The sequence below is a fragment of the Heptranchias perlo genome, chromosome 11 (genome assembly GCF_035084215.1).
Source record: "Heptranchias perlo isolate sHepPer1 chromosome 11, sHepPer1.hap1, whole genome shotgun sequence".
Classification (NCBI taxonomy): Eukaryota; Metazoa; Chordata; class Chondrichthyes; order Hexanchiformes; family Hexanchidae; genus Heptranchias; species Heptranchias perlo.
Genome location: NC_090335.1, coordinates 15,638,574 through 15,651,667, shown reverse-complemented (window position 1 = coordinate 15,651,667; position 13,094 = coordinate 15,638,574). Strand labels below are relative to the sequence as shown.

Sequence of the window (13,094 nt, the reverse complement as noted above, 5' to 3'; positions counted from 1 at the left end):
GTAATTCCAGAGCTTAGGGCCTAGACAGCTGAAGGCACGGCAGTCACTGGTGGGATGAAGGAAATCTGCACAAAAGACCAGAATTGGAAGAATGCAGAGTTCTCGGAGGGTTGTCGGGCTGGAGGAGATTATAGAGTTGGAGAGGGGTGAGGCCATGGAGGGATTTGAACACAAGTGTACTTAACTCCTACTTACCAGAATCATCAATGATGAAGTTAGGCACAGAGATGCATTAACTAACACTACTTTGTTTAACAACATAAATCATAACACAATTAATATATGTTTAAGAATTAAGGATTATGTAAAGTACTTCAATATGTACTATTAACACTAGTCTGAATTATCATAGACTACACTTTTTATGTATACAATAGCTTAGCATTTGTTGAGTTTTGATCAGTAACAGTATAATAAATTTACGTTCAATGGCAAGATTAGAGTATAGCTTAGCAAGGTTAAATTTACAGTGCCTATTTGATATGTTGGTAAATTTCCAATATCAAGAATCTCCTATGACATGAGCATAAAATATACGTTCTCAACCCTTGTTGTAGTAGTACAGTTTATCCCTAATATGAGATTCCTCGGTTTCACCTCTGGGATCACCTGCGGCAAGTTGTTGACTGTGATCATCGTCTTTCATTGTGCCGCCTTGTCCTAGCTTAACTAGCTTCGCTCATCTGTTACTCCTCTGTTGTTATATTGTTACTTTACTGAGCACATGCTGTGCTGTCAGGTGCCATCTTTCGGATGAGACATTAAGTTCAGGCCCTATCTACCCCCTCAGGTGGATGTAAAAGATTCCATGGCATTATGCGAAGAACAGGGGAGTTTTCCCAGTGTCCCAGCTAATATTTAGCTCTCAAACAACATTTATCTTATTTCTGGTTGTGAGATCTTGCTGTACGCAAATTGACTAGTGTATTTCCATACAAAGTAACAGTGACTGCACTTCAGAAGTATTTCATTCCCTGTGAAGCACTTTGGGACATTCTGAGGTGGTGAAATGTGCCATATAAATTTAAGTTCTTTCTTTCCTCTCGCTCAGAAGCGTAGGCTATTAATGAACTTTTGTTGTGCTTTACCAGAGATTTAATTTTGTTTGATTAAACACGTAACTTTCTTAATCTTCAAACTTCGCTCCTAAAACTGTCTCTGCTTTCGAAAGCTCTTCACAGCTCCTTTAAACTTCTAACTTGTCTAAGAACCTTCCAGAAATCTCCTGATTTGGGTGGGTAAAACATAACAATACTTAAGGTTTATCATTAAGGAAGTCTCACTTAGGGAATTGTGAATAACCAAGATGGTCAATTCAGTCACATGGATCTGTTTCCAAGGTATCATTCAACAGTGTAGGAATGTCAGAAACAGAAATATATTAGAAGGTTAGGCTGATAGGGTTAGACGAAGAAGGGTGGAAGGAGGCTGATGTTAATAGCATAAACGCTGGCATGAGCCGAATGGCTTGTTTCTGTGCTGTACATTCTATGTAAACTATAATTGTTATATTTTAAATTAGTTTAATAAAAGGCAGGACTTAAGTTAGGCATCACACCCTTTTCCGTTGGGTGGTACTTACAACATGATAAAGACATCTTTTCTGATAGTGTGGTTACTCAAGGTGCTTTCCGGCTTGTGGCAAACAGATAAAGCTAACATCAGTCAGTTTATTGGTGTGCAGTTTTGCTCAGATCCTAGTTGAAACTGAAACCAACCTTAATTGGAAACATCTGGTGATACTAAGATATGAGAGTCCCTTGTCTGTGTCTCATGTTTCCCAGCAGTCAAAGATTGACTGTTTTATTTTTTCCTTAATGCTTGTAGTGTCTCCAGCTGACCAGCCTTCCTGCAGATACAAATCACAATGTTTAAGTAACACCCTAAACACATTAGAGCATGGCCCTAGTGATCTATAAATGATGTGAATCCTTCCCCAGATGTTGAATTCTGGTCTTCTAATCAATCCCAGGAACATACAATATTTAAATAGGGGAAGGTAGTTCACTGCACCTTCCCGTCCACATCTGTTTTTGAATAAAATGAAGCCATTAATACGTCTATAATCCAATAGAAAATATAATTAATTTTCTGGTCTTATGGAGATCTGTTGCTTTCAATCTCCTTTTCTATTCACCCCATATCCTATCCATCACCAAGACCGCCTACTTCCACCTCTGTAATTTCCCCCGTCTCCACCCCTGCCTCAGCCCATCTGCTGCTGAAACCCTCATCCATGCCTTTATTACCTCTTGACTCGACTATTCCAATGCTCTCCTGGTTGGCCTCCCATCTTCCACCCTCCATAACCTTCAGCTCATCCAATGCTCTGCTGCCCATCACCCCTGTGCTTGCTGACCTAAATTGGCTCCCGGTCCAGCAATGCCTCAGATTTAAAATTTTCATCCTTGTGTTCAAATCCCTCCATGGCCTTGTCCCTCCCTATCTCTGTAACCTCCTCCAGCCCTACAACCCTCTGAGAACTTTGCATTCCTCCATTTCTGGCCTGATAACACTCCTGTGAAGCACCTTGTGACATTTTACTACGTTAAAGGTGCTATATAAATGCAAATTGTTGTTGTTGCTAAGTCTTTCCAACTGATACCTTTCCAACCTCTCCAGAATTAGTCATGAGTGCTCCTACCTTTGTGATTGGGTCCTAGGAGAGTGATGCTAAAATGGAGGCTCCATAACCACATTCCACGATTTGCACTCTTGATCTGCCTTTGCTGTTGAGGTAAGGCAGTTCATAAGATGTAGTCCGACACACTGCGCACATGTGAACGAGAGAGCGTGACATACTAATGGTGCGACAAATGCTGCTTGTTCTGGGCAAGGGAGGGAAAAGTTAAACCAATCACTCCAAATTTTAATACCGCAATTGCCGTGCGTGTCTTTGTGTTTGCGTCATGGTCCTAAATAAAGGCCCCAGTTCAAGAAAACTCACACATGGAGCCAGGTCATTGCATTCAGCAGGCAAGGACAGGAGATGATGAATCTGAGTCTAAGATGGAAGTCTGAAGGTTGCCTGCTGTAGGTTTGTGAGTGCTAGCGGTGGCATAAGAGCTGTTCATCTGCTGTCAATACTCCCTCAGTGTAAAAGTCCCCACACACTTCTATTGCCCTTGAACTTTGATTCTTTTACACCTCACAGCTTACTTCATCTTGCGTATCTCAAACTAACCTGCCTGCTGCTTCCCCATACAACATAATGCCACAGCGTCCTAGCCCACAGCGTAAGGTGAAGTTCAGTCTGATATGTTGTATATGATATGGAGCTAAGGCAGGTAAATTGAGTTGAGATAGAGATCAGCCGTGATCTAATTGAGTGACAGAGTAGGCGCGAGAAGCTGAATGGGCTACTCCTGCTCCTATGTTTTGGTAGATACTAGTATTTGGCACACAAGTGTCTGGTAATTAAACACACCAAGGGAGAGCTTTTTATGTGTTACTAAAAGTTTTACTTTGATTATTTTACTGAAAGTTTAAAAAAATTATTTGTTGTTTGGTACAAATTGAATGCCGAACTTAGTCCTGAATTGATCTCATGAAATATGCGCTATGACACTACTCAGTTTATTTTTTGTGATTGTGATAATCAGTTTGTGTGCCGTCTATAACTGTTTGTTATAGTTGTTGTTGTATTGTTGTGCCACTTGTTGAATGACATATTCATGAGATTTGATGCTATTAAATTTTCACTGATTTATGATACACTTAAGACTATATTAAGTCAACAATGGGCATTATTACAGTCAGGTAATTACATTATGATCCATTTGCTCCAATAATTCTCACTTTAATGCCTCTCATTGTATGATGTCTTTGTCCTTTTATATCCTTTGAGCACTTTTGCTTTAGTAAAGTTAATACTCCCATTTGTTTTTATTTTGGAGCTTGTGAACTATTTGGTTCAGTTTGTCTTGGGTTTTTGTGCCTCCCTCTTTCCTGCAGCACTTTCAGTAATAAGTAGCTTAAAATGTGTTCATTCGGGAAGACTTTATGTTGAATTCTGACACTTAACATACTTGATCCTTTCTTATGGGTTATTCAGGAGGCCCTAGAGCAGCACCTCACACAACATTCTATTTGTAAAGTAATCCCTATTAAAAACTACTCATTCTCAAAAAATAAGACTTATTATTGTAACAGGACAACTTGCATTTATATCGTGTCTTTCACAATCTCAGGACGTCTCAAAGCACTTTACAGCCAATTAATTACTTTTTGAAGTATAATCACTGTTGTAATGTAGCAAACGCGGCAGCCAGTTTGCGCACGGCAAGGTCCCACAAACAGCAATTAAATAAATGACCACATCATCTGTTTTAGGTGTTGGTTCAGGGATAAATATTGGCCAGGACAATGGGAGCAGTCCTCTGCTCTTCTTTTGAATGGTGCCACGAGAGGGCACCTGAAAGACATGGCCTCGCCCCTCCCTATCTCTCTAACCTCCTCCGGCCCTATAACCTTCCAAGAACTCTGCGTTCCTCCAATTCTGGCCTTTTGCGCATCTCCGACTTACTTCGCTCCACCTTCAGCTGCCTAGGCTCTAAGCTCTGGAATTCCCCTCCCATAACCCCTCTGTCTCTCCATCTCTCTCTCCTCCTTTAAGACGCTCCTTCAAACTTACCTCTTTAACCATGCTTTTGGTTACCTGTCTCTCTATGTGGCTTGGTGTCAAATTTTGTCTGATAATGTTCCTGTGAAGAGCCTTGTGACGTTTTATTACATTAAAGACACTATATAAATGCAAGTTGTTATTGCTGCTGCTGTCGTCTCCAGCACCTCCTCTATCACCAACGCTTGGAAAGGCTCTACAGCTGCCTTGAGGAAACTTGCCCAAACATTGGGCTTGAGGGGCCTACTCCCGCTCCTTTCAATTAGATCATGGCTGATCTGTACCTCAACTCCATTTACCCACATTTTGTGACCATGCCTGCCATCTGTACCGACCAAGATAGTGTACTTTACTATTCTGTGGTACATGACGAATCTCTACTGGTTTTACTGGTCACTTTTTGTAATCAGTTTAGCACGGTTTTTAAAAATGTTTATCTGGTTAAATGGTGAAACCTCAGTTATAATAAGTTTACCTCAGCTAACGTGCTTTAGGATGTTTCCATGCCTTTTTTAAAATAAAAGTTTTTAATCTTGTGAAATACTCTCTTTTAACATAACTGCACATTTTATTGGTGTGTTAAAGCCAGTTCCACTGAAGTACTGATAATGGGACTCCCTCCTTAAGGTGTTACACATGTAAAATTTAATTTTTTGAGTAAAAACTAAACTTGATTTAGGATTACATAGATTTTACAGCACAGAAACAGGCCATTTGGCCCAACGGGTCTATGTTTATGCTCCACAGGAACCTCCTCTCATCTTATTTCATCTAACCCTATCAGCGTATCCTTCTATTCCTTTCTCCCTTGTGTACTTATCTAGCTTCCCCTTAAATCCATCTATGCTATTCGCCTCAAATAACCTTGTGGTAGTGAGTTCCACATTCTAACCACTCTCTGGGTAAAGAAGTTTCTCCTGAATTCCTTTAGGAGGGTACTGCAGGGTCATTTTCATTCTACGTATGTTTGCTGATTTGCTGAGATTTTCTTTCTTCATGCTTGAAGCAATACCAGTCAAAAAATGACTCATTTTTCCTTTCTTCCAGACGCAGTGCTATATGTTGGAGGAAATGTGACTGGGCGATCTTGTTAACTGGCTGTGTTTAAGAAACCAGTCATGGTGGATGTTGGAAAGTGGCCCGTATTCACCTTGCTTTCGCCGCAGGAAATTAAATCGATTCATCAAGCATGTGTCTTTGGTACTTTGGCTACTGAGGCTGTCTATGTAACGAAAAATGACGATGTAAGTCTTGGGGTGGCTTTATTTATATCTGCGGGGCATTTTCCCTTTCAAATGATGCCCTTGACTTTTTAGAAATGGCACTGATTTTTGTATGACATAAATAAAAATCTCCTTTTAGTGACGAGAGCCTGAGTAAGCAAGGATGACTGTCTCTCCATATCACATGACTCGCTCCCATCGCACCTCAATCTCTGTCGGAGCAATGACACCATCAGACTTCTCAACTTACAAACCAGCCTGTTGGGGGTGATACCCAAAATGTGCCAAACCGGCCCTAGATAGACCTCTGGAGGGCTGCTGATAGAGTCACGTTGTGGTTTCACTGTTATGCACCTGCTTTTTGTTTTGGTTCTTATTTTAAAAAAGAAAACATAAAACTTTCTAATTTTTAAAACATTTCATGATCCTCTTTTTTTCTATTTCAGAATCTTTCGCATTTACTGTCTATTCTTTATTTCTCTTTAATTTTCTGCCCTGTAAATGCCCTCATTATTTCATACAGTTTTAGGTTTCAATGTTGCCCCCCTCCCTTCCCCACTAATATGTCTCTGTGTCTTCTCTCAATATGTCTTTTTCCAGTTCATGTTGCATATTTCTTTGTCTTTTTTGCTTCTTTGTCACCATGGTGCTTTTATTTCAGCAAGTTAAACCTTAACCTTGCTATTTCTCACTCGACAGACAGATGCTTTTGTTGCAGGAAGCAGGATTTACCCAGACTCCTTAGTGGCAGTGAAAGTGCTCTATAACCACTACCAGAAGTTGATCCGAGTAGCATATCTTGACAGGTAGCTTGTATGAACACGTTGCTCACCGTGTACAACCCGCTTCTGTTGCAGGTATTTGCACTTGGGGTGTTTTGCAGCAACTGCCTAGGAATTGGAGACGGTCAGAGTGTAGTTACACCAAAGAAAATAGAAGCTTTGTGTGGGAAGAAGATAATTTCTCTCAGTTATGGAAGTGGACCACATATTTTACTTGCAACTAAAGGTAAACTTATATTCTACTGTACCAGCTATTTCCAGTATAGTTTTCAATGTGATTTAGGTGTCAGCCGTGGCTTAGTTGGTAGCACTCTCACCTCTTGAGTCAGAGGTCGTGGGTTCCCACGAGCACATAATCCAGGCTGACACTTCAGTGCAGTACTGAGGGAATGCTGCACTGTCGGAGGTGCCGCCTATTAGATGAGATGTTAAACTGAGGTCCAGTCTGCCCTCTCAGGCGGACGTAAAAAATCCCACAGCATTATTCAAGGAGGAGCAGGGGAGTTCTCCCCGGTGTCCTGGCCAATATTTATTCCTCAACCAACATCACTAAAACTGATTATCTGGTCATTATCTCATTGCTGTTTGTGGGATCTTGCTGTGCAAATTGACTGCCACATTTCTTACATTACAACAGCACTTCAAAAAGAACTTTATTGCTTGCAAAGCGCTTTGGGGTGTTCTGAGTTCATGAAAGGCGCTGCTGAGTTCATGAAAGGCGCTGTATAACCGCAAGTTTGGCTTTCTCTCTGCACTAAATTTAGCCTGTGAGATTAGAAATAATGAGTCTAACAGCTGGCGAGATGGAGTGCTGTAATCCTCTGATCCAAATGCGTGCAGTTCTGCTTCTTGTACAGCTGCATGGGTTTATTTTGTTGCATGTTCGTGCATGTGCTAAACTGTTCCTTTTTAAATGTTGGATATTCATCTGTAGTTGGAAGATACACATCTGACCTGATACCTAATGGCTGATATTAACAGAAGATAGCAATTCTCTATTTCAACAAATCAATGTGACTTTGAGGTGGGGATCTAAACTGACTGGTTCCCTGATGTCTGGTTTATAATAACACAAGGATTCTAGACTTTTCTGGAAATCCAGGCACCTTTTCATGCTCCAAATAAACACCTGTATAGAGGAGGCCCACACAGAGGTTAGGTCTTCTAGTTAGTTTTGAAATCCTGAACTGACTGATGTAACAAATTCGGAGGTGACACCAATTGGTAATCAATGTCTCAGTTTTTAATAGTTAGCTCAAACATGTAAAGGTATCAAAAATTTAGATGAAGCTCAAAACAATATTACCCCGTTTGATCTCTGGGCAGAGGTTGTAATTATGTTGGCGACGTGTTCAAGTTTTCCAATAGTGAGGTTGTCTTCTAGTAGTCGGGTGTCCTTCTGACTGTGGTGTCATCTTCAGACAGCTCAGTGTTCTTTCGACAGTTGGATGGTCTTCGCTGAATCCACTGCCCTGAGCTCAAAAAACAATGGGTTTTTATACCCCACCCCCCAGGCAGGAAACTCACACCATATATGGAACAACACTCATAAGACCCTTATAGATTAACAAAGTTGTTTCTCAAAGAATTCCAGGTGGTCAGCTTGTTTTAACATGACCCATTTGACTACAAGATCCTTTTCAAGGTAGCTTTGTCTAGCTATCTAGCCATGGTTCTGGTCTTATCGCTATCTTTGGATTATTGTTCTGCTTTTTTGGGGTCATTGTTTCTCTCTCATCATGTAGCAGCCTTGTCTAGCAAGGAGGTGACAGGGTTCAGTCACTAGTCAAAAGTTAACAATTTACAATTCAGCAAAATAAGCCGCAGATTCCACAAAATATGCAGCAGAGCATGATGGTTAATAGCTTTAAGAAAAATACGTCAATTTTTCCCTATTTCCAATATTCTTACAGATTCCCCACCTTGAGGGGGAGAAGACCAAGTCTTCAACCCCTCACTTATTTAATCTAGTCCAATGGGGGAATGGTTTGGAATGACGCACATTCTGTTTTAACTCGGAGACCCACTTGCGGACCCAACAGGAAGACACTATGAGGGATATGGTGATCAGGGAAGCCTACGATGCTAAACATGTCCATGGGGTTTCACCAGCATTATAGACATTTTCCCACCATGATTTAACCCCAAGGGTTTGTAAACCTTTCTCTATTTCCTTGTTAACCTGCTGCATTTTGACCAGATGTTTCTGAGAAGTAACACTCCTATCCAAGGCGCTTTTAAGACTGAATGATAAAGGGGGAAATGAGGTGCCCGCATCGAATTACAGCCTGCAATGCTTCCTCCATCAAGTCCCCACGGATCTTCAGTCTGGTGAAGTCATGATCAGCTATAGTTACTGAGGTGACCTGATGGGACCCTAGTTCAAACTCATGGGAGGGGGTTACACATCCTGTTGACCGTGTTAGTGGACACTCCCTACCTCCATCTAATGTTCCTGACAGCACTTTTAAATACACTTAATGCTTTTGCGGCCAAAATCCACAACCACTCGTAAGCTTTCTGTCTGGAGGGTAATGTTTACTTGCATTTTTGTATCATTGTGGCTGTAACAGGCCCCAATTTAGTAATTCTGGTTGGTGTAAAGCAAGATGTTAACCACGAAACTGGACAAATGGTGTTGCCTTATGTACGGTGCTTCTTGTTAGTTGTAATGCAATACCTTCCTCTCTCCGAATAAGCGATGTTGGTCCTTCTCAAATTCAATAGTACAATTAGGAGGTTGTTCTTCCAAGGTGAAACCACAAGCTGGCAGTGCACTTTGTAAAACGTCACATCTGCACAACCAGGATCCACTTTTCCTGGAACAGCATGGAGTGTTTGGTGCAATCCAGAACACTTCTTTTTCCCTTTACTGATATCTTGGATCTTCGGATAATTTACAGATTCCTTATATCATCTTCCAACAAGCCCATCGATTCCAATTTAAATACTTACATCGGTTTTACACCAGCAGGTAGCAATGGTATTGCCACTACCACAGGAATCAGCCGCAAAACAAGGTCACTTTGCTTACAAGGCTTCCTGGCATAATACACCAATCTAAGTCTTCGCACCTTACATCAATCCATATTCCCATCTGATTTCCAGATTTTCATTTGTTTGTCCAACATAAAATTTGGGATACAATTGTTTTCTGTAGCATTTAACCCCTTTTGAATTTGAACATAGTAAAAACCCTCCATGCTTAATTGCCTTTAAGATCAGTTGTTCCTTAGTCTTTGTTATTCTGAATGATTGCCAGTATCCTTTTCTCTCTGCCAGTCATTCTATTAAAACCAGGGACATCCCTTGTTCTGATATAACATTTCCCATCTGCCTATTTATTCCTTTAAGTAATCCCTCTAATTGCTTGTGCATTGTTTTATCATGTTCCCATTATCTCTATATGAGTTCACCTAAATCTCTTCCTGATTGCCCTAAGTAAAACTGTGTACCATTTCTCTTAGCATGATAAAAATTTACATATGTTCAATTGTATTAATCAGAAGACAAAAGATGCAGAAGGAAAAATTTAACAGCAGGAATAATCTCGAACTGCAAATTATAACAAGCCTCTTGTCTTTGCATCACCACAAGTTCGTACACGCAGCTTTTCCTGTGCCTCCCATTTTAAAGTCTTAGTCTCAATTTTAGATCATGTCTGCACTCAGGCATGCGTGCAGGGAAACGTCCACATCGGCCTAGGTATCGGTTCCCCTGCTTGACACAACAATCCTAATTGGGCACCTTCTATGATGCAGTTTTCCTGTCATACACCGTTAACTTAGGCGATTTTACCCTTTGCTTATACACTTCTCCCTCTAAATACCCTACAGAATATGGTTCTGCCAATTTGGTAAATACTTGGGTGACAACATCCACGATAGGTAAGGAGAGGGCAAAAATCGAGGTTTATTCTTATCCCTAACTTGGCCCATGGGGTGAAGAGGAGCGTCCCCCAGATTGCTGATTGTTGATACAGGTGGAACTTCAACCCTCAGATTTAGAATGCCAACGGACAGCCGTAGTCCCTTAACATATCCGGGACTTCACCTCGCATCAAAAATCCCAGTGTTTGATCAACAAACAAAAGCACATATGTTCCGTATGCCGTACAAATGGTTGCCTGTCCTATTCCCTATGCTCACTCGTTTCCCTTGTATTGCATCTGATTTGTCCTGTGTCTGAGTGTCAATGTTGTGCATGTTATAGATGGTATACTGTTCTTCCTGTTCTAGCTCATTGATTGCGTTGAGGATTGGTGCATCGACCAGTTTGGCCCATGCATGTTCATAATGACACGCCTGCTTCTTTATAGTCTCAACATCTATCCGATTCCAAATTGACATTCCTGTTCCGAATGCCCCCCGGTATCACACCTCTCCTTCCCATAGCCTCTGACTTTAATTGTCTTGTCCTGAAGATGCCCTCCTCTGGTCTGGTTTCTACCCCTGCTATGTTATCTATTGCTCTCTACCTCTCATTCCCACTTTATCTGCATGTCTCTTGTGGGCATTTACCACAGTACCGTAAATTGGATGATATTCAATTAGGGCACATTTTACAGTTTCTAAGTCCCTGTCATTCTCCCCAATAATAAATGTAACTAATATCACATTGTCCATTTTGCTTCATCTGTGGAGAAAGCACAAAGAATTATTTCTTCCACCTCCAGTTTCTTTGGAGACTTGGAGTAGAACACCCTGCACCATCTCGACCTGACGTCTCAACTGTCTGTGATCTTGGACGCTCTGTACGTTGCTACCGACTAACTTCCCCAGTTGGAAGCTGCAGACCCACAGGGTCAAAGTTGTCCCAAATGTGGAACTAACTCTGCGTAAGGCATCATGATTTTAAAACTTCTTTACAGTACTGACTGAAAAGAAGGCGGAGCCAGCTTCATGACAGCAGCTCCAGTCTCAGGCAGATTTCAACTAAATTGAAAGAAACTTTACCGAATTGAAAAGAAAACAATCGATTTAGATCTCAAATCTCACAGATGTAAAATAGGACATAGTCCTGTAATTGTATAATAATTCTCCAAACTCTTTTGACTTGTACATTTAACAGTGGAACTATGCTTAGAAAACACAATGATTGAAATGCCTGTATTAAACATCCGGGACTATAAAGGATGAATACTGCTTCAGATTTGTGAAAAAGAGGAAATGGAGCCAGCTGCAGCCTGCATGCAGCAGAGTGCAACACACTTAAAGAGACAGTACACTAAAAACTAAAGAAACATCCAGTAGCTCATAACAGTGGGAGAGACGGAATCTTCCCTTTTCACCTTTTCCCCCTGTTTTAAATCATTTATCTCTCATCTGAATTTTCAGTCTCTGATGTTTCCTACTTTACTCAGTTTTGTACTGATTTAAAATCTCATGTGGGAAAGACCATTTATCAGGCTTGTATTGGCTCTCCTGTTGAAAATATTCTCCTTCTCCGTTGCTGGAAGGATGGGGTATAGTGAATGGAGAGGGGTTACTGGGGAACCAGCGGAGAGTTCCAGTCTCTTTCTCGATTCACTTTCTAGAAACTCTACGACTGCCTCTTTCCCTTCTGGTCTTTTACTCTGTAACACGCTTTGGGTTTGCTTAAATGATTCTTTGACTTCTGTGGCTCCCATTTCCCAGTCCTCATCTAAGCTTTCACAACCTACTTTATTCTCATCATTGGCTCCTTGTGTCATTGTATTGTCTGGGGATCGATAGTTCACAGCCTCCCCTGCCAACCCTTCCCCGTCTACCTCTTCTCCATCACCACCCGCTTGGGTCATTGTACATATACTATCTCTCTTAACTCTTAACTGTTCTTGGTACCATTGTGTCTGTTTCTGTTGTTGGGTAGTCAGGAGGGTTATTATTTTATCTAATTTTTGTTCTATCCCTCCTGGTTTTTGGAGAGTCATGGTCCAATTTCCCTCATTGTTTCTCCGGCAGTCCACGGCGTGGTGACCCATTTTCTGACATCAGAAACACCTGTCATTTCGCCAATCATTGACCATATTCCTCCCACTATTAACCCAACCTATTGGTCTCTCTATGGCCGATACAGTTTTTTTCTGTGGAGCTTTGGGCATGTGGTCTCTTGGGGTTCCCCAGGCCTGAATTGCCACCTCCAAGAGATTCATCCACTGTGTCGTTCTATTGACACTTACACCAAGGGCGGTCTTCACCAGTGGGTATAACTGAGACAGGAATACCTGTTTAAACACCTGAGTCCCTGGTTGGAGCCTCTACCCCTCTGGGTTGAGTCAGCTCAAACAGGTCCCATAACCTATTTCCAAAGGCTCGTTGATGTTCCTGTGGTCCCTGAGTGGTTTGTCCACATTGACGAATGACATTAACTTGATCTATACCCAAAATGTGCGTAATATCGAGTTTAACCTCCTGCAAGGGGGTGGCATAGACATCGATATTGGGGTTAAGGGAAACCTTAATTGTTTCTTAGCATGCAGTCCATATT

The 13,094-nt window shown here is 41.3% G+C and overlaps 1 protein-coding gene across 5 annotated transcripts in view; it reads left to right on the top strand.

Annotated features, from left to right (window-relative positions):
- Positions 1-13,094, top strand: part of LOC137327125 (RCC1 and BTB domain-containing protein 1-like) — a 118,425-nt gene that overhangs the window by 3,589 nt on the left and 101,742 nt on the right. For all 5 annotated transcript variants that reach the window (XM_067992599.1, XM_067992597.1, XM_067992600.1 and 2 more), the window contains exons 2-3: positions 5,669-5,865; positions 6,702-6,852. In XM_067992599.1, coding sequence (XP_067848700.1) covers positions 5,740-5,865; positions 6,702-6,852 — 277 coding nt within the window. In that variant the 5' untranslated portion in view covers positions 5,669-5,739. The remainder of the gene's footprint in view (positions 1-5,668; positions 5,866-6,701; positions 6,853-13,094) is intronic.